General features: G+C 34.3%; 1 protein-coding gene and 2 long non-coding RNA genes across 4 annotated transcripts; all 3 read left to right on the top strand.

Moving 5' to 3' along the window:
• The first annotated feature begins 1,405 nt into the window (after positions 1–1,405).
• Positions 1,406–4,822, top strand: LOC105788691 (UPF0235 protein At5g63440). 2 transcript variants are annotated; one of them, XM_012615692.2, is made up of 7 exons: positions 1,406–1,657; positions 2,402–2,516; positions 2,633–2,786; positions 3,013–3,109; positions 4,129–4,217; positions 4,319–4,387; positions 4,610–4,822. In XM_012615692.2, exons 1-7 carry the CDS (start codon positions 1,543–1,545, stop codon positions 4,667–4,669), a joined length of 699 nt encoding a protein of 232 aa, XP_012471146.1. In that variant the 5' UTR covers positions 1,406–1,542; the 3' UTR covers positions 4,670–4,822. The 2 variants fall into 2 exon arrangements, with proteins under 2 accessions (XP_012471146.1, XP_012471147.1); XM_012615693.2 differs by having other exon boundaries at positions 1,432–1,657; positions 2,416–2,516.
• Positions 4,823–9,123: 4,301 nt separating this feature from the next.
• On the top strand, positions 9,124–9,963 carry LOC105788690 (uncharacterized). Its single transcript, XR_001132123.2, has 2 exons — positions 9,124–9,641; positions 9,722–9,963. It is a non-coding gene; the product is annotated as an uncharacterized LOC105788690 (long non-coding RNA).
• Positions 9,964–10,423: 460 nt separating this feature from the next.
• Positions 10,424–22,360, top strand: LOC128039236 (uncharacterized). Its single transcript, XR_008193703.1, has 4 exons — positions 10,424–11,036; positions 20,806–20,868; positions 20,967–21,007; positions 22,218–22,360. It is a non-coding gene; the product is annotated as an uncharacterized LOC128039236 (long non-coding RNA).
• Positions 22,361–22,372: the final 12 nt, after the last annotated feature.

Here is a 22,372-nt window from a genome sequence, read left to right as displayed (position 1 = left end):
AAAAGTAAATTTTTTTTAAAAGGTGGTGCCGGCCATTGCCAAGCCACCACCAATTTTTTTTTTTACTTTTTCTCGTACTGCACCGCCATTGATGGACCAAAAATCGAAATTTTTTGTGTGTATAGGGTGCCGCCATTGATGAACCAAAGACCCAAAATTTTTTAATTTTTTCTTCTTCAGATATCAAGATTATACAATCTTAAAAAATACATTGGTTAGGCCATTGATGAAGCCGTAACCAAAAAATTAATTTTTTAGTCCGACACAATTATTAGGCAATCATGGGTCCAAAATACGAGTTGGTTCCGCCATTGATGAGCCACAACCCGATTTTACTGCTCATTTCGAGTTATTTTCGTTATTATTTTTAAACTCAGGTTATTTTTGTAAATAAAATATTTTTGGGCTATTTGGGTAAAATAGCGAAAAAAACACTCTTATATATACACTTGAATAATAAGTTTTGGACTGAGTGATCGATAAGTTAATTTAGTTAATATAACAAAATTAAAAAAATTTAAACTTAATGTTTTTAAATTCACATGGTGAGAATTAAACACTAAAAATTACAAAACCTTATTTTTATGATTCAAATTAAAATAGGGTGCATTTGTTTTAAAAAATGACTTAGGAAAATATTTTCTATATTTCCTATGTTTGTTTCATGAAAAACAACTTGGTTAATGAAAAATAAACTAATTTTCATGTAAATTGACTTTGCCCTTTTGAAAAGCATAAGGTATTTTTCGAGAAGAATTCCTTTATGAATACTTATATTTTATATAAAAATTAACTTGAATCAAACATAATATTATTATATTAAAATAAATTTTAATTTAATTTTAAAATATTTAAAAGTATTAAAATATTAATATCAAATATTATAATGTTGAATATTATTAAACATATATATATATATATTTAAATTTTGTATATTTAATAATATAAATTAATAAATTAATAACTAATTTCTTAATATATTATTGAAAAATATTTATATTAATATTTTAATAATAAATATATTACAATTTATAAATATTTAATAATAAATGTTTTTATTTAAAAAATTTATAGTTTAAAATATGAATATTTTAATTATATAAATATATTATTTGTTTAAGTTAGATTTAGTATTTTGTATTTAAATTAAGTTTTAATTAGGCATTGTTTATTATTAAGTTTTTAAATATATGATATTAAATATTATGAAACATTATTTTATTATAAAAAGAGATAATATTTTGTATGTTGTGTTTAGAAAATGATTTTAAAATTTGTGAAACAATAAAAATTATTTTAAGTAACATTATGCAAATGTATAAAATTAATATAGTTTTCAAAAATTGTTTTTAAATGAAACGAACAGAACTTAATTTAAATTCGAAATACCTTAGTTACCCGTTTTCCTAACCAAACCTCAATAACGCAATACCTTAGTTATCAGATTTAGGTCGCGAGTTGACTCCTCCTCTTTTTCGCCGGCGGAAATATAATTTGGCAAAAAAAAGCAATAGAAGAAAAGGGAAAAAGAAAAAGGCGAAAATGCCGAAGAGAACAACGCACACATACTCAAGCGAAGACGCAGCGCCGGATGGACCTGACTCTGATCTTTTCGTCTACTATTGCAAGCACTGCGGTTCCCACGTCCTTATTACCGGTTTACTCTTCCCCCCTTCTTCTTTTCTCTCTATCTTATCCAAATATTCTAATTTCGCTGTTTAGGTCTACAATTCGATTTCTAGGTTTTATTTTAAAGAAATCTTGTACTAATAGCTCCATTAGTACCTATTCCGAATCTAGATTAAACATTTTTTGAACAATAAAATGGTTTCACCTTGTTTTTATGTGAGGATTATTAATCTTTGCTCTCTTTGCATTAGTGAGATTACGGGTCTAGTTAGGTGGCCGTTAGTTTATTGTGTTATCCAACTGTTATCTTTGGTATGAGTTTACAATAGGTTCAAAAGGTTTTTGAAATGTCGTTCGTGATACAACCTTGTCGTGAGTTTTTTGCAATGATTAAGACATTATTAAATATAAATGCAACCGTAAGGATGCCTAATGAAATTTAGATTCTTGAATGGTCCACTTCATTCCTATTTGCGTTGTTACAAAATATTTCCTTTTTATGTGATTTTACATATGGACAAGTAGTTACGTTCTAAATGACTGTATGTGACTCAATAAATCATATGCATCCTAATGGAGCAGCCTAAACCTCTACCTTGATACATAAAGCATGGCAGTGGAATTGACTGCTATAGAAAGCTTTCCTTTTATCTTGCTAAAGCTCTTTTTTTTGACATGGTCTGGTTGATTAATCTTTTATAGATTGAATGTCTTAGTTGCTTGATTAATTTACATATTGCTTTTTCTCTTGCTGAAAAATATTTGTTATAAGATACCCAATTGCAGAAAATGCCCAAGCGAAAGACTGACAAAGCATATGTGCTAGACAAGAAAAAACACCTTGCTAGGCTTAACATCAGCGAGGCGGGAAAAGTTCTCTTGAAGAGGTAAGTGTTTATTATTTTTTTATAATATACGTGCATAATTATGATGCTTGCTTGCTTTAACTTTTAGTGATTAAACTACAGTTGCACAATGTTTTATATTTGTTAACTTCTTTCAGGGGAGAAGGGAAATTGGAGAAGCAATTCCGTATGAATTGTATAGGTTGTGGCCTATTTGTTTGCTATCGGGCTGAAGAAGATCTGGAAACTGCGTCTTTCATTTATGCTGTTGATGGTGCCCTTAGTACAGTTGCAGCAGAAACCAACCCTCAGGTACAATTACGAACAATATTTTTTCATCATCATCATCATCGTCATCATCATCTTTGTTTCTTTAGTTATTTAGAATTTTCCAATACCTTGTCTCTAGGTCTGGTGCACACATCTTTTTTTGGCTCAAATTCATTTCCTATTTGATTTTCTGCAAGGGACAGCTACTATAAATATCAGTACAACTTAAATACTTCCTTTTTGTGGTTTCCTTTATTTTGTGTTTTAGGATGCTCCTGTGCCACCTTGCATATCCCAGTTAGAGGGAGGACTTGTTCAGGTGGCGATAGAGGTGGAAGATCGTGCACAACGTTCAGCAATTACAAGTAATAGGCTTCTTCAATCACCTATTTATATTCTTTACATACACCATATTTTTAGAGTCATATATTTCCTGAATTTTTTTTCTTGTAATACTTGAATGTGTTACGACTTTACTAGCTAAGTCAAATTCTCATCATTTTGTTAATTTTCTTTTTTCCTTTTTTTTAATATATCATTTAGTTAATTTTCCAATATATGTGTTTTGGGACCTTTTTCTTCACACTTAATGTGACCAATTCAGACCAAGTGGTTGAATGAAGTGGACCAAGTGGTTGAATGAAGTGGAAATGATTTCCTCTCCATGTATTTGGACCAAGTTTGAATCCTGGAGTCGACATTTTTGGGAGGGCTTTACCTGAATACCATCTCAGCCCGAACAAGCTAGGCTCAGACCATAAAACAGATGAGGACACCTGTGGTTATACCAAAAAAAAAAGTGACCAATTCAGAGATTTGATTGAAGGGGATGATTTTGCCCACAACTAATTCTGGAGTTTGGAAACTTATCTAACATTTACGGAGTTGGAACCACTATCTCTGTAGTGCTACTTGTTATTGACTGTCACTAGAGCCTTGGAAAACATTAAGTGCTCCTAGCTCGGCTTTTGGTTCTAGAATAATGGCATTCAAAGGGAATGGTACCAGCATTATGATCTCCTTTTCTTGGTCCCATCACTGCCCCTTCTTGGACTGTTAAACATTAAAGCCCACAGCATCACAATCTGAGGCAGGATTTGAGACCTCCATGGACATGCTACCTTCACTGGAACAATTAACTTAAAACAAGGTCGAAGGAAAAACAATACTATATTAGTGACTAAGACTCTTAGAATTCTTGAAAAATGCTTTATCACAGCTAAGCAAATATTTTACCTTTACAGACAGAATCCATCTTTTCTTGATATCTTATCTGTAACCCTTAATGATGCTTTATGTGTTAGTTATTAAAACCATGAAGGATGAAGATATTTTGAAATAGTCATGGTTGTATAACTTTGTCCTGGCCTTTTATTCTTTCCAGGAGTAAATGCAGATGATGTACGTGTTACTGTGGCTGCACCTGCAGCCCGTGGTGAAGCTAACAATGAACTTTTGGAATTCATGGGAAAGGTTTTCTTCAGTATTTATCCAAAGCTACTCAATTAAGATCGACTATTATGTAGTATAGGGAAGCTAAGTTGTTGAAGTTATCATCCGTGTCTTTTACGCAGGTGCTTGGACTGAGACTTAGCCAGATGACTCTTCAGAGAGGATGGAATAACAAATCAAAGCTTCTCGTGGTAAGTTGAATCAAATGCCCGTAATTTCATGTTAGAATGCATGCTAATCTCACATCCTTTCCCTTATTGAATTTGATCTCTCAGTGTTGAATTGTCATTGCTGTCTGGTAAAAATTTCACCTTAAATTCTATCCTGGCAAAATAGTTTGTTTTACTTTTACATAATTTGCACTCCATTTTCAAGGACGAGGCAAGGACGTTAACGTTTGATTGTTGCATCAGGTTGAGGATTTGTCTGCCAGACAGGTGTATGAGAAACTTCTAGAAGCTGTTCAACCTTGATGCATTTTTGTAATATCTTTGGGTTCAGATTCTGTGGCAAATCATAGAATCCATTGTTTCTCGAGTCCTTTCAGTTGTATCATAGGTGTACACTGGATTTTTCTTGGATGAATTGTCTTAACTTCAGCCTAAAGTTTATTTTTTCAGACCATAGATCTCTTTCTTTTGTCGATGATTACAACGAGATAATTTGGATATGGGTAATGTTATAACCATATATAGGAACAAAAGAAATGATTCATGCGTCATTTTAAAACACAACGAAATATTAATTTGAAAATTTATTAGTTTTTTTAATGTTAAAATGCTTATATGTTTTATTAAGAAGTGTCTCCTTACATACTACCCACTTTGTATGTTAAATATTATTAGTCATAGTCAAAGGTGCAACTTAATCTTGTACGTTTTGATATTGATGCTGATTTTGAGGATACAAATTACATAATTTCTTTTATTAAGAAAATATGCTTTGTCAAATTTTATTTCATCTATTTCTCAGATTTTTAAAAGTTGGCGCCTTTAGATGAATTTTTTTTTGAAAATATGTTTTGTAAAAATGAATTTAAAATTTTTTATTATTAAGTTTTAACCAAAATTCTAGTACTTAAATTTCCCAGGTATCTCTCAAATTTGATCTAAATTTGATCTTTCGAATTCGATGTACATTCTCAAACCTTCCCATAAGTGCTTTTCCTAAACCCTAAGAGAAAAGGAACTAGTCGAAGTAGCTCCCCAAGCTATTTTTATCAGGACCCAAAAAGGGGTGCAATGGTGGAACACTTGCAATTTTGTCAATAATCTCTTTAGAGACCCACAATCTGAAAAGGTACAAATTTCATGATCCATTACCTGCAACCATACTACTAAGAGGACAATCCATATTAAGGTTAGAAAGAGATGGAATTTGTACAAATAAAGGACCACAGTTTGGAATCCAAGGGTCACACCAACATTGAATACTATTTCCATCTCTAACAGACCATAAAAGGTTTTTGCGAATAAGGTGTCATACCTTAGAAATGGATCTCCATAAAAAAAAGAGCAGCTTCCTCATGCTAAATTCTCAGGCAATCCACTAAAAACCCCGTACTTCGACCGAAGAACCCAAACCCAAAGGGCATCACCATTTGATTTAACATTGAAACCAACCTTCATCATAAAAGAGGTGTCGTGATCTTTCAAATACCTTAGGCCTAGACCACCATGAGTTTTCAGTTGACACACCGAATCCCAACTTACCAAGGTCATCTTTGCACTGCCACTAGAAGATCCCCAAACAAATTTCCATACAATGTGTTCAATCTCTTCGCATAGGCCTTTGGGGACCATCATCGTCTGCATAAAATAACTTGGAATTGAAAGCAGAACCGATTGAGCTAAGTTCACCCTTCCTGCTAAAGAGAGTTGTCTTGCATCCCAGCTAGACAATTTACTACGCACCTTATCAACCACGAAGTGTAATGTATTGTTGGTAACCTTCTCATGGAAAAAGGGCACACCCAGATACGTTCCCAAGTTACTCACCTCCTGGAAACCAAAAAATCTATTGATACTCCTCCCTACACTGCCATCAACCCCTCTAGAGAAAAAAATATTTGTCTTCCTCATATTAATCCTCTGCCTGAGTAACCACAGAATTCATCGAGAATGTCTTTTATTACCCGAGTTTGATGTTCCTCAGCTTGGCCAAAAAGAATCAAGTCATCCGCGAAAAAAAGATGTGGTGGACCATTACGAGTCAATCGAATAGGGGACCAGTTACCAGCATCAATAGCAACACGGATTCTATGGCCCAACCATTCCATGCACAAGATAAACAAATAAGGAGATAAATGACATCCTTGGCGAATGCCCCTAACTGGACGAAATTTAGGAGTTGGAATCTCATTCCACAAAATGTGCATAGTAGAGCTAGAAATTGCAGACATAATAACATTACGAATAAAATTAGGAATACACGTAGCTTGAAGTGATGAGTCGATGAAATCCCATCGTACCCGATCATAAGCTTTCTCTAGATCAATTTTTATGGCCATCCATCTCCTGTTCCTCTGCGTGCTCATCATAGAGTGTATAACCTCTTGTGTGATGATGTTATCCGTGATGTTCCGTCTACTACAAAACCTGTCTGTTCAAGAGCTATAATTCTCGAAAAAACCACCTTAAACCGATTTGCAATGACCTTCATAACCAGTTTGTAAAGGACGGGACATAAACTAATAGGTCGAAAGTGAGCGAAGCCCTTCGAATTTTAAATTTTAGGGATAAGCACGATAAATGAGTTATTCAATTCCGAATCAATGCTTTTGCCATCAAAGACACCCTTAACCCATCTACAAACGGAGGCACTTACATAATCCCACTGACTCTGATATAATAAGGCATGAAATCCATCACTTCTTGTAGCCTTCAGAGGTGTCATGTCAAAAAGAACATCTTTGATTTCCTCATCAGAGACTGGTCTATTAAGGAGATTAAAATCCTCATCATTGAGGCGAGGAAAAGAATTAGGAGGTAGACCTCTCATCGGGCTAGGGTGCTCACCATATAAAGTATTATAAAAATTAACCGCTTCAGTCTTCAGTTGATCCTTATCCATAATCCAATCACCCAAATCATTTTTTAAGGCGGTAATTTTATTTTGTTTCTTCCTCCTTAGCGTACACGTGTGGAAAAATTTTGTATTTCGGTCCCCTAAAACCAACCAATCACATTGTGCCTTCTGACGCCAAAGAACCTCCTCATGGTGTAATACATTTTCCAATTCCTCTCCCACTTCCATCTCAACCTGATTAAGATAAGAAGATTCCCTTCTATCCCGCTCGATCTTAATGCTTTTAAGCTTCCTAGTCAGAAGCTTCTTACGAGTAAAAATATGACCATACACATCTTTATTCCACCTTTTAACCTGTTCTGTAAACTCAGAATGCACCATCGACATATTACTAGAGACTCTCTAATTTTCCTTAACAAAATCCAAAAAACCTAGGTGCACAGTCCAACTTTCTAAGAATCTGAATGGACGTCCTTTGAGGGCATAGTGATCAGACATCAGAGACAATTTTAAAGGCCTATGATCAGATTTGAGTAGCGGTCAATGAGCGACCATAGAATTTGGATACTTAGAGTACCAAACATTATTGCAGATGGCCCTGTTTAAACACTACATAATCCCCCCTCTTTGCCAAGTGAACTATGAACCTCGAAATTCCAAGTCTTGCAATTGGCCTGCATCCATAAACTCACCAAAAAAAGGATAGCTTTTCCCTAAAATCCGTCTGCCTCTCTTTTCATTAGAGGAAATAATGGCGTTAAAGTCACCTATCGCCATCCATGGAGTCCAATCAATTGGAATAGTTCTTCGTAAAGCCTCCCAAAGATATCTCTGTATTAGGGCTACCATAAACAAAGGCGACCAGGAAGTGCTGCTTGGAGTAGTTATCAGAAACTTTCACTAAAACAAATTGGGAATGATTTTTAAGTGCCTCCACAAAAACTGACTCTTTCCATCCAATCCAGATACCTCCAAAAAACCCAATAACCTCTACTCGATGAGAAAACTGAAAACTAAGCCTTGCGATAATTGAATCTGCTTTTTCTCCACTAACCCTCATTTCTAATAGGCTAACCAAATCTGGCCTATGCTCTTTATTATATTCACCCCCGTCTTTGACGTCAGTCTTATCAGAAAGAATTTCAACTTGCTCACCGATAAGCTTTGCCATAGAATTCATGGCTTCTGAGAGAGAGACTTGTGAATTTCCAACAAGTTTAAAACGTTCCCTACATCCACGAATCATTTTATTTAAAGATCTTCCATTACGCCCACTTCCTCTTTTATTCACCTATTGTGGGTTCGAATTAGGCTCTAAATTCTCTTTGAAAGTTACTATTGAGTGTCGTTTGGAATCTAAAAAATTTGAATTTAAATTCACCACCGATTCCAATTGTTCTTCGAAGGTGGGATTGAAGTGCAAAGAATGATGGTTTTCTTATTTTTTAAAACAGGGCCCACCAATACCGTCTATTCCTTATCCCTAAATTTTTCTAAAACCGATTCTACTGTCAATGGGCATTGGGCTTCTGACGATTTGGACCCAAATGTTCCCCCAAAGGTGGGCTATCTCGGGCGCACCTTGAAATCAAACATGAAGGATCTTGCCCAATTTCATTTCTTAATAACCCATTTATCCCAATTTCATTTCTTAGCAACCCATTTGACCGTTCAACAGGCCCTTCATTAATGCCTTCGCCCACCACTATTTCATCATTATTCTTTTCCACCATATGCACTTCATTAATGCATTGGCCCACCACTTATTTATTTTTTTCCTTTCCACCACAAGCCCTTCATTATGACCATGGCCCACCACTTTTTTTTCTTTATTCTTTTCCACCACTAACCCAACATCTAGCCTATTATTCTTGATTTTCTTAATAGGGTAAATTACACCAACAGTCACTCAACTTTGGGGTAGCTGACAAAACAGTCACCTAGTTTTATTTCAGTCACTCAACTTTGGAAAAATAACAAAACAATTCTTTTAACCATTTTCCGTTACAGACGTAATGGAAAAATGACATGGCATTTAATGGTGAATTAGCTATTATTTTAACAGTCCTTTTTAACCTTAAACCCATTTAAGAGCCCTGGGCAATAGAAGAAGAAGAGAAGAAGAAGAAGAAGAAGAAGAATAAGAGAAAATGAAAGGAGCTTCGTATCAGCGATTGCCAATGGTCAAAATTCAGGAACTCAAAGACGACTACGCTTCTACAGCACCGACACCTCCATGGCCAACGCCCTCCGCTGCACAAGTTGAATGCATGTGCTAATGCACATATGCAGTCTGTGCATTGATTCTGAAGTTTTTCTCTTCTGATGATAGAATGGACTTGATGCCAAGGTTGAAAAGTCTAGAAATAGATGAAGAAAAGGAAAAACAGGGCTAAAAAAGTCAGAGGTGTAAAGAAGGTAATTGGGGTGTTTGTTTTTTCAACTGTTTTTTCTTGAAATTATTTTATCTATTATTTGTGACTTTTCCCACATTGCAGACCAAAGCTGGAGAGGCTGCAAAAGAAAAAGTGAGATCCCCATAGATATGAACTAAGTTTCGTGCAGCAATACAATCAAGCCCCTACTTATTTACCTCCATTTATATTGTTTGCCGTTGAACTTCAAATGTGTAATGTTGAGTTCATTCTTCTTTTGAATATCCATTTGGATTTTTGTATTATGGACCTATTTTACTTGTTCCTATGGAAATTGAAATCTAAATCAGTACCATGTTATGTCATCTAATGCTTTGAAATTTGTATTTACCAATTATTGGTCCTTTCTTTTTCTTTGAATCTTATAGTTTGTTCATGTTTGATTGGAACCATTGGCTTCCATGGTGCTTGAGTGCTTGGTTTTTTAGGGATGCGGGTGGCTTGGGGTTGTTCAGCAACTGTTGTTGTGGCTCCTAATTTGTAGCCACTGTTCTGTTATGGGTTTGACCTTTTGGTTTTTGTTTAGCAATAACCCATTTGGATTGAAAGAAAAAGACCCAAATTCAAGAGATGGTAAAAGATGAGGTTGAGGGAGAAAGAATATGAAGAGAAAGGAGAGAAGAACAAGAAAAAAATAAAAGAAGTATATAGAAAAAGAGGTTGGGAGAGAAAAAGATGAAGAGAAAGATGCGAAGAATAAGAAAAAAGACACAGAGAAGGACCAATCATCTTTTCTTTTCTTCTTTGACTCTTTGACTACTCGTCGAACTTGGTAAATTATCTGACCACATCATCTAGTTAATTGGCCACGTCATCTATCTCGTTAAGCCTATGACAGAAAATGTTAATGAGTGACTGATTTGTCACTTTTAAATAACGTTAGTAACTGTTTTGTTATTTTTCTAAAGTTGACTGATTGAAATGAAACTAGGTGACTGTTTTGTTAGCTACCCCAAAGTTGAGTGATTGTTGGTGTAATTTACCCTTCTTAGTAAACTATCCCTACTTAAACTTCGTTCCTTCCAAGTCCGAAATATCAGCCAACAATCCCACCGGTTGATCTTCTAGAGAGGATAACGCCGTAAGTCTGGTTCCAATTGAATTTTCCTCCGAATATCTTGCATGTTGATTCTATTTTCCAGATTGATTTTACCTATATTTGCGCTCAACTACCATCCAAGGACCTCCCATCCTTGCTTGAGTTGATTCATTGTACATCACTTCGACCAAGTCCTCTTTTCTACCGCGAGTACTTTGATCTGTCAAAAAGGAAGAACAAACATATTAAAATGGTCATATTTATCGCAGGAAAAAACATACCATGGGTAGAGCTTCAAACTCCACTCATTGAATTCTGCCATTGATCAACACTTACGAGGTAAGCGATTTTTCCAGATCTACAAACACTGCCATTCTGGAGAATTGCCCTCTTACTCCACTATTTGTTTTTATGTCTACTTTTGCCACTGTTCCCACCAAGTTTCCGATCTCCTTTAACACTTTTTTTTGTACAAAAATCCCGGCAGTCCCGAAAAGCGGATCCAAGCCAAAATCGTGCTTGGAAAAGGTCTTAGAGCGTCAAAATCTACCGTCCATGGCTGGACTGTGAGATTGTGCCCGAACACTATCCAAGTACCTTGAGTTAGAGCCATATCATAATCTACTCTATTTTGGACTCAGATAAGATAGTACCCGTTTTCCATGTCCATCAGACGAAAGGGTTGAGAAGGTCTCCAAAGGTTGGAGATCCGATTATGCAAGACCCCATACCCAATATTGCGTCCTAGCAACTTGACGACAACAGTCGATTCCATGCCTTTTACCAAGATTTTTTTTAACCGCTCCGAAAAATCAATAGTGGGGATACCATTAAATATGGATCGAAGAATGTCGCCATCTTCGATTTCAAGATCCATATCAGTAGCACCATCTGAGGGTCTCGAACCTCTCCCTCCCAAAAGCTTATCGTTCCATGAAACACCATTCACTAGATGTATATCTACCAGTATGTTTTCTGTGGAATCCTTTCCCACATCCTTAAACCTGACTTTTTTGGTATTACGATCCCCATTGGTATCATTTTCGGCCCCAACCCGATCACCAGACAAATTTTCAGAATCACTCATCGCCGAAAAAAAATTTCAGTTATAGAGAACTCCACTGATGTGTTCTTTTTTTAATTGGATGGTAGCTACATTACTTTTTTAATTCATTTGATTTTTAAGAAATTCATTAATGATTTCAATATAAATGTTACTTTCATTATTATTTTGTTTTTGTTAAAGTAAATTTGATAAAAGTCAATAAAAAGGTAAAATAGTAAAAATTTCACATTATCAAGGTAATATAAGATTACTTGAGGAAAATGTGTTATTGAGATTATCATATTCTAAAAGTTAGGGATTTAGGATTATTGGCTTAAGATAATCTTGAATCCAAACGGAAAATGTTATTCCAAGATCTTACATTAGCTCTAGGAATATAAGATTATCTGCAGCAAACACACTTTAAAGCAAAATATAAGGTGTTGCTTCAAATTTATATATTATTATGAAATTAGAGGAATTATAGTACGAATAAGAGAAGATTAGACAAAAAGTGAAAGTATAATTCATCTTTTACTTAGAATGCAATAAGCTTATATATACCCTCTATTTATAGGGTCTCAATGACCATATGTTACAAATACATAAATAAGAAACTTAATAAACCTTATCAAATCTTTAGGGGTTACAAGAGAATAAGTTCTTAGAGGGTTTTGAGAGTTATATGGACGTCCATTTAACAATGGGTTTACAACAGCTCTCTTGGATGTTCATCAACGAAAATGTGTCTCATTAAAATCTTATTAGGAAAAATTCAATGAGATAAAATCATGAAACCTAATTATAGCCAACAAATAAAATTGAAACAAGAATCAAATTAAATGCAGTGGAAACATGAAACATACAACAAATCATATTCTATCAAGGATAAATTTGAACGATTTTATCACATTATGAAACACAAAATACAATAGAAGAATAACACCTGAAACAAGGGTGGTCACCATCCTCATTTACTTATTTCTCTATTTTCAGAAGAATATTGAGCTCAATTGTCGAAAACCAACTGATGTCCACATGTCCGACCTTTAATGGTAACCCACACTAGAAATTTAGAAAACCTTTGTAAGGTTGAGATCCACTTTGCCAAGATAGCGCTAGCTATCTGATCATGCAGATCCACATCCTCTTTTAGTTTCAGTCTCAATATTGAAAAGAAAACTAGAAGAAAAAATTCATAAAATAATTTTTGTTCAATTTTCTTTTTGTTTGTACATGAGAAGAAGAGATAGACAAAACAACAACAACAACAACAACAACAACAGACTTGTGATGTGTGGCTAAGTTAAAATGTTAAACCAAGCTTTATTTAATAATATCTTTTGATATAACAAATTAAAGTGTTTCTGAATAAAAGTTAAAGTTGAACAAAATTGGAAAAATTGATAAAATCAAGTTAAAATGATTTCAATTGAGCTAAAAATTTTCAATCATGTTAAAATTGTTTTTAAACAAGTCAGTATTGCTCCAAGCCAAAAAGTATCGATGCTTTTTGACCAAGTATCAATAATTTTCAAGATATCGCTACCCATTCTAAAATCAATACTAATTTGACATTCTATTTTCAATTTACACAAAAAGTATCGATACCTTTACAAAAATTATCAATACCTTTTACCATGTATCGATAATTTATTGTTGGTATCGTTGTAAACTAATTTCAACGGTCACTGAATCAGGCATTAAATGCTAATAGTATCAATACTCACAAAAAAAGTATCGATACCTTTTGCTGCAGGTGAATTTAATGATATGGTATTTTCATCCCCAACGGCTCTATTAACTTTCACAACAACTCCAACGGTTGGAAATGTATTAGAGGGTATAAATACCATTTTTCAAAGGTCCTACAAGAAGTAGAGAGATCATCAATTTTAAAGATCAATCAAAACAACTTTAGTGCTTAATTCTTTCTATAACACCCCAAACCTGGCCTAGACGTTATGACCGAATCTCAGAAGTTACATTAACAACGCTTGAAATTATTTACTTTTTGAAATTGACTAGGGTTGAGTTGTTTTGTGAAAACTTAAAATTTTGAATATTTAATGATTTTGTTTTTTTGAAAAAAAATACTTATTAAAAATATAATATTTTGAAAGTAAAGTACGACATTATATTATAATGCCATTTTAAGTTATTTGAAAATAAAGGTTTTGTATTATAATCATTTATTAAAAGGTTTTGGGTAAAATGTTTTGCAACGGACTTTCATTAAACTACTTAGAAATATAAATTTGTTTTAACCACGTAAAATTGTAAATAGTTTAAATAAACTCCATATTTTAAAATACTTAAAGTCGCATAAAATTTTCATGCATGCATAGCAATTCTAAGTTATAAAATAACCAACAACCCAAAATAAAAGAAGTGTCCAAAGTCCAAAGTCCAAAGTCAACAAACAAAAACCACATAGTTTAAAAAACCATTATTAAAAATCCATAAAATAAACCATCCGAGAGGCTCCACCGAATATTGAATCCAAGCCCTATGTCCGAGTATTTCCTAAAAGGTTATAACACTAAAGGGGGTGAGCTTTTAAAACCCAGTGTGGGTCTTTTAACAAATAAATGTAAATGAACACATAATCATCAATCAAGTAAATATTTCACTTTATGCACATGGTTATAGCGATGTTGTTTTATAAAACATTTATGCAATTTTATTTAAAACATCTTACCTATCACCGCTACACAACACAATCGAGTTCCCCAAAACTTGTCCATCCAAACACTCCAATTTGTGAACAGTGTCACAGTAATGCAGATAAACTGCCATTTAATAATATTATGGACAAACCACCACTTTTGTAGATGAACTGCCACTTAATAAAATTGTGGACAAGTCACCACTTTTGCAGATAAACTGCCACTTTACAATATTGTGGACAAGTCACCACTTTTGCAAATAAACTTCCACTTTTTCTTCATTTCACATATCTCACCCTATGCATGTGATATGACCACAAAAATCACTTTTTCACTTTAAAAATCAATTTTTTCACTTTGGCATGTAAGGCATGCTCATTATATCGCTCATCACTTAAAATTACATAGGCATGCTTCACATGCTAATCACATATTTACACAATATATATACATATATATTAATATTTCACATTTTATAAATTATGCGAAACTCACATATGCCATAATATCACTTAACATGAGAATGATATTTTCATAATATCACTTAACATGAGAATGATATTTTCATACATTTATATCAATAATAATAATTATGATCATACAAATCACAAAAACAACGGTTTAGTTTCACTTACTTAGATATTCCAATTTGATAGATTTTATTCCTCTTTTGAATACATAGAGTATTCTTGATAAACACCATTTAGTGATACTAATAAATTTTTAACAACATGAAACACATTTTCATTTTTTTAATTAATGTAGAACCCACACCTGATTGTAGATCCGATGTGTTACAACTCTCTAAGATGCCTACACTTAGATCTTTCCAATGGATAACCCTTATGAATTAAGAATCATGATTCCTTTCACGAGTTTGACGATTTTCTATGTTATGTCGATCGGCCTCTATATCGGTCAAAAAGGAGAGATCTGTGGATCGTCTTGATTTCGATCCGGGAAAATTGAAAAATCTAAAGAGGTGGTTGGTTAAGAGTAAGTTTACGAAATAAAGACTTAGAATTTAAGAAACTAAGTGAAATTAATAGTGCATAATTTTATTTACTAAAAGAAATTATGTAGGTTGAAAAATGATGAAGAAAAGAGGAGGAAACACAATTATCCGCGATGGTCCGGTGATGGAGGTGACAGGTCGACGGAGGAGACGAAAAGAATATGGGTTTGATCACTCACTTAAAAGAGGAGAAAGGAGAAAAGAGAAAAATAAAAAAAAGAGAGGAGTTGTGCAGTAGTGTGCAGTGGTTGTCGCGGTGGTAGAGGGTGGCGCTAAGGGCGGCAGTGGAACAAAAAAAAAGAAAAGAAGAGGAGGATGGGTAATGAAGTGGTGGTGTTTAGGTAGAATGGTGATGGTTAACAGTGGAAGAAGGGAGGCAAAAATCAAAATAATGGTGGTTCAAAGTGATACAAAAGGGAAGAGGAAGAGAAAAGAGAGGAGCAAAAAAGGGGAATGGCAATGAAAAGGAAAATAATGAAAAGATAGAACAAAAGGGTGTTCTTCATCTTGTCTAGGTTCAATGAACATCACACAAGGTAAGGGTGAACATAATGGTATGTTGAGGGGACAAAGAAGCAAAAAGAGGATCATGGGAGTGAAAGGGGGCTTAATGAGGGAAGGTTGACTCACACACTTGGAAAGAATCATTCCCTATGCATGATAACTAGGTTGGATGGCAAGGAGTGTTCACACTAGCTAAAGTTGTCAAAAAAAATTAAATATTTGGGAGTGTGGGAGATTGAACATAAAACCTTTTGGAAACTAATTAAGCTCTTAACCACTTGACCACTCACTTTCTTATTATCATTTTAACAGAAAATATTTAAAAACATGGGATGACCTTTACTAAAGGTTTAAAACAAATTTGCACCAAATAGAAATTAACGAGAGGGAAGGGATTCAAACTCAGATCATCAAGGACAGCTCCACCATTACTCAATCACTATAATTGATATCTATTTATTATCAAATGTGCTAAGGTCATTTTAAAAAAATTCGAACGTGACCACTCTCGGTTCATTAACCCAATTTTTACTAACTCGGTTTTTGGAATGTGACACTTTCATATTCTTTTTGTAAACACTTGTGAGATGTCATCGTATTCATTCAACTCAAGTCTTATTCTTTGTATTTGTGCTTAATTGGCAAACACATCAAGCTTGTAAAGATTACTTCTTATTTTGCTATTTGTTATTCTCTTTGAGAGGGTTAAGTTTTAAAGTTTGAGTAGAAACCTTAAAGGAGTTGCAATCTTAAGATTTTGGGTAGAAATTTTAAGAGAGATTGTAAGGTCAAACCTTGTCCTCAAAGGTTATCAAATTAGTGAATTTGAGAAAATCCTTAGCTGTGGAAAGCGAAGGTAGTGGAGTAGGCAATTGAGGTTGAACCACTATAAATTGTTGTGTTCATTGTTGCATAGTCATTCGTTGCTTCCAAAAATTTTCTTAAGGCCAATTCACCCCCTTATATTGGTGATTTTGATTTGATCTATCAAGCTAACATAAAATATATAGATTAGTTTTTTAATAACTTTTTATTAAATGCAATTTAACCCCTGAATTTTCTTAAACTATTCAATTTAGTCTTTCCTCGTTTTAATTTTTCAAATTCCATTATCGTGTGTGACACTTTAGACTTCCAATTATGTTGGCAACAAATATAATCTATTTCAATTAAGAAATAGTTATATTTGTAGACCATGACCCTCGATTATTGGAAGATTCAAAATTTATTTTCGACAAAGCCTTTCTAGTGTCCGGTACCTATGCGTAATTTGATCCTTAATCATATTTTGTTAAAAATATCATTTATGAAAAGTTTTTTTATTGCACAATGGAAGTTTAAAAGTTTTCATAAAACCAAACTTTTGTTGCGTTATTTATGACAATAATTTTTTACCAAATTTAGTACCCGTGTTTCCAAGCTAGGGAGTCCTATCGAATTTTGGCTTTTGATCGAATGATTTTTTCTATTCTCGAACCATTGGATGCTAGAGAATGAGCTATTATCAAGAACCTAACACAAAATGAAAATCGTAACTTTCCAATGGAGAAAGTAAAACTTCTCTATGGGAAACCAAAATCGAAAGTTGTAGCCACAAAATTTGAATTATAATTGCGAAGGAAGTTGCAATTATAATCTCACAAATTTGTATCTCCAGTACTCACAAACAATAGAATTTAATTGAAGCTAAATAAAATTCCCCTAAATTTCGACTGAGTATCTATGTATGGCTAAAATATGTATTTAGCTACCCATAGTCCTTATATATAAACAAAAATCACAAGAGTTCTACTAGAATAGAAAGAGAGGAAAATTAATATTTTAATTGAAAACCTAGAATTTCAATTAATTTAAATTAAAACAAGCACATTTAATTATCCAACACGATAACCGGTTTTCTATTCCCACAATATTTATTTATTTTAAATAAATAAATAAATTAAATTAAATTATTTTTCTTAACCCAATTCTAATTTCGTCTAAGTTATAGCAATTTCACCTTATTAGAATATATGTATAAATAAATTTATTTGTCTTATTCAAGAAAACTACGATGACTAGTTAATTTAATTTTCACTTTGAACTCGTTATTTAATTAAATAACAATTCAAAGAAATCAAATTAATTTCTAAGTCATCTATTATTCCTTTCGAGAAAATACATTTATTGCATATAGTAATTCATGTAATCTATTTCTCATTCGTTGTTTACATTTATTTATCATATCGATTCTAATTTGCAATCCATATAGAGTTGTGTTCAGCTAGCAAAGGGACTGGCCAGACATAAATAATTAGGACTTAAATAATTTTTAATTAAGTTTTGAGTCTTCTTCTATTAATTACAATATTATTTAGTCAAGGAGTCAGTCCACTAAAAGTACCATGACTAAACTCCCCCATTATATACCATTACAAAAGCAACTTAGATTTATGCTTTTGTCCAATGACCTTGTCATTAGTGTGCTATCCTCATAGGATATCCTTAGTCTCTTTGGGCTATACCTATTCACCCAATATGATTCAATTTACTAAGAAATAATAATAACAATCATTTGTTCTCAATGAATGACCAGTGACAAGTTTTCCATTTCATAATCCATTCAATGCTAGTTAGAGGGTACCATTTTCTATTTACTGAGCTATGAATTCCACTATTATAAGTGAAGTCATGTCATACATAAGTCACATACCCAACATACCAGCTTTTGGTTACAAGACTAATGGAGCACAAGCTTTCAATGTATCGAAGTATATAAGTTACATACGTATATTCTATCATTTACCTAAGATTGATTTAACTCACGTTATGAACATCATAAGTAAATAAATCCATAAATGGATTTAGGATAAATTTAACTTGGGTCATGTCCGTTGTATTGTCACTTCAATATCCAAAATAAGGTATCTCCCAAATTGAACTTGGTAGACAATGTAATAGTCCCATGAATCAATTGCTCATTTTGATTCCTCAAATTACTGACCATTTAGATTACCTACTAATATAAGTTGTCTTCCCATGTCATAATCCATCTCCATGATGCAACTCAGTACTATTTAAACTTTTTATGCAAAAATCATTGAGGAGAGCTATACAAAATATAATAATTTAACTATTGGATTTTATTTAACAATTTTTTTTCAAAAAATTACAGGCATGATAACGAAATCATTGCACTAAGGGCACAAAATCTCAATATATATCTTAGATAAGCTAAAAGGCATAGCACAATATCTACCTTTGTTTATCCATATCAGTCTTCCAACTCTTTGTACTAACCCAAAATAATTGCCTTGGCCAAGGACTTGCAATTAATACGAGTCAAGAGCATATAGGATATGTCCCCTGATATCACTTAGGGTGATAGATCCTCTTTGAACCACTCCATCACCTTTGTATGGCTTATACCATACCCAAAACATCCTACCTTAAGCATCCATTGATACAAAGCTATTTTGTGATGAATCAAAATGTGACACTCAATATACAATGTGAACCAATGTCACAAGACTAAATGATTATTTACACTACCAAAATATAAGACTATTTCCATAGACACTTGAGTAAAATGCCAAATAGAACTTTCATAACAGGTTATGTTTAGTGCATTTGTTCTCATAACAAGCACACACATGTTATTCGTAGGTTTCTTATACTTCAACTTATGGGATTAGTTGCATGCATCCTATGTATGGAGGCTTAACATGTGTAACATTCCGAATTTTGGGCCTAGAAGAAATAGGTTTTGAACAAGGGAACAGTTAGGAGACTGCACATAAATATTTAGTTGTTCAAGGAAGTGTCACAAATTGCTTGTTTGCTTTAATGGCTAAGTGATTTGGGTGTGTATGAGAGTGTTTGAGAAGCTTGAGTTCAAGTCTTGGCTTCTGCAAAATTTTTAGTTTTGCTCTTAAATGAATCTGGACTCTAGCATATAGGCATTATAAATAATAGTGTTTGTTTTATGACATAAAAAAAGAGCATGTGGTTTGGTGGCAATGTGGCGTGTTGTGTGACCGTGAGGTCTGAGGTTCAAGTCCTGGGTTACGCAATGGAGTATTTATTTTGCTGCTTGAGCTGGGTAGGTGGTGGAGTTGGACTAGAATACTGCTAAAAGGAGTTTGAATTGGTTTGAGTTCAGGAGAAATTGGTGGAGTGATTCAATGAGGGATAAGGGGAGAAATTTTAGGAGGAAATCAAGGAGTTTGAGAGTGAGGGGGAGTTGTGCCGTTTGGGGGTATGCTTGTGCCGAATTTGGTCTTTAGGCATTGAGGGAATTGGTTTTGGGGTTGTTTTTCTCTCCGTTTGCTTCGGCTTTGGTCAGTTTTTCTTTCACCTTTTGCTTGTGTCGAATTTTGCTAAAGACTTTGGGTACCTCTCGGGTTTGCTCTTTTGTTTTCCTGCTTTTCCCTTTTATTCTTTTTTTTTCTCTTGTTTTGTTTTGACCGAATAGTTCTTTAGTCCCCTCTGCGGAATCTCCTTTCTCCTCCCTCTTCTCCGTGTTGCCGAATTCTTGTCCCTTCTCCACTATAGATTCTTCTAAAAGGGAGTATTGGCGTTGGTTCTTCTCTGTTTTCGTGGTTGAATGTTGATTTTGTCTAGTTCAGTTTGCGCTTTTCGATCCATTGATCTCTTTTTTTGTTTTTTCCTGCTTTGCCTTTTTTTAGTTTTCGGATCCCCTTTTTGATTTGCTCCTTCTTGTGTTTCAAGTTGCACTCTACCTTGTCAACAGTTTGGTAGGTGAGTAAGTGTTTGTTATTCGTTGTATGGGATGCGGTTTGAAAGGATGTATATACATTATTGGGTTTAATTGGATTGTTAAGCGAAATGCGATCTAAGGGTTGGAAGTAAAGGGTTTTGTGGCTTTTGTGCTAGGTGGAGTTCAAGAGTTGGTTGGTGCTTCTCCAAAGAGCTGAGGGCGCGGTGCGGTTGATTCCGGTAAAGGGCTTCGATAACTATTTTTCCTTAGCATCGTTTGGCTTTGTTTGATTAACAAATCTTGGTAGTTAATGAAATGACGTTTTGGTTGAATCTAGGTTGGTGTACGTAGAGATTTGCGCTCTTCAGTCGAATTCAGGTGTGTAATCACCCACTACAACCGTAGATTGGTAAAAAGCCGAAAAGCCATAAACACGGTGTTTGAGACCACACAGGCGTGTGATCGCTCAAGTGGCAAGCCCAACTTGAGAGTTATGGGCAAATGACCGAAATACCCCTAAAGGGTAAAATGACCGAAACACACTCGAATGGTAAAATGACCAAAATACCCTCGAAAGGTAAAATGACTGAAATACCCTCGAAGGGTAAAATGACCGAAATACCCTCGAAGGGTAAAATGACCGAAATACCCTCGAAGGGTAAAATGATCGAAATACCCTCAAAGGCTAAAATGACCGAAATACCCCCGAAGGATAAAATGACTGAAATACCCTTAAAGGATAAAATGATTGAAATACCCTCGAAGGGTAAAATGACCGAAATACCCTCAAAAGGTAAAATGACCGAAATACCCCAAAGGGTAAAATGATCGAAATACCCTTGAAGGGTTAAATGATCAAAATACCCCTGAAGGGTAAAATGACCTAAATACCCTCGAAGGGTAAAATAATCGAAATACCTCGAAGGGTAAAATAATAGAAATACCCCCGAAGGATAAAATGATCGAAATACCCCCATAGGGTAGAATGACCGAAATACCCCCATAAGGTAAAATGATTTTTATACCCCTAGGAGATGAAATGACTGTTATGGCCTTATGATATGTATGACTATGATTGAGCATGACATTTTGCATACACGTATGATATTATGTCACGACATATTGCATGGGGTTGGGTTGTTATATTTGGAGGAAGTGTATTGTACTAATAAGGTCGCACGGGTTGCCTAGGACAACTGCAGACCTACTGGTGGCTTTGCCACGATATCTTTATCTTGGCGACTTTCTTTGCGATTCTATCTTGGCGCTTTCTTGTAATATTGGTGTGTTAATTTGGGTAGGTCGATTTTATCCTCACATGGTGTGTTGGTGGTACGGAGTGGTGTGTTGGCTGGATTGGGATGGGTTGCATTTTCTGTACTGTAATGTTACTGTATTGGGCTAAGGCCCACACTGATATTGTATTGGGCTAAGGCCCACACTGCTACTAAATTGGGCTAAGGCCTTCATTGTATTGCCACTGAATAGGGCCCAGGCCCAGACCGTTACTGTATGTTGTTTACTGTTTGATTGATAGGGGATTACACACTGAGTTTCGTAAACTCACCCTCTCCTCTTAATTGTGTAGGTAATCCTCAGTCTTAGGCGATTCGGTGCTACGAGGGACTCGGAGGTGGCCACACAACTGCTGATGTTCACACTTGTTTTTATTTTACTTTAAATTATAAGTTGGGTTTTATTTTGTAATAAGGCCTTTAATTTGGTTTTAAATTTTTAATTGGG

Source organism: Gossypium raimondii, chromosome 2 (genome assembly GCF_025698545.1).
Source record: "Gossypium raimondii isolate GPD5lz chromosome 2, ASM2569854v1, whole genome shotgun sequence".
NCBI classification, from domain to species: Eukaryota; Viridiplantae; Streptophyta; class Magnoliopsida; order Malvales; family Malvaceae; genus Gossypium; species Gossypium raimondii.
Note: the sequence above shows the minus strand (reverse complement) of the source record. Positions and strands in the feature narration are given on the sequence as shown.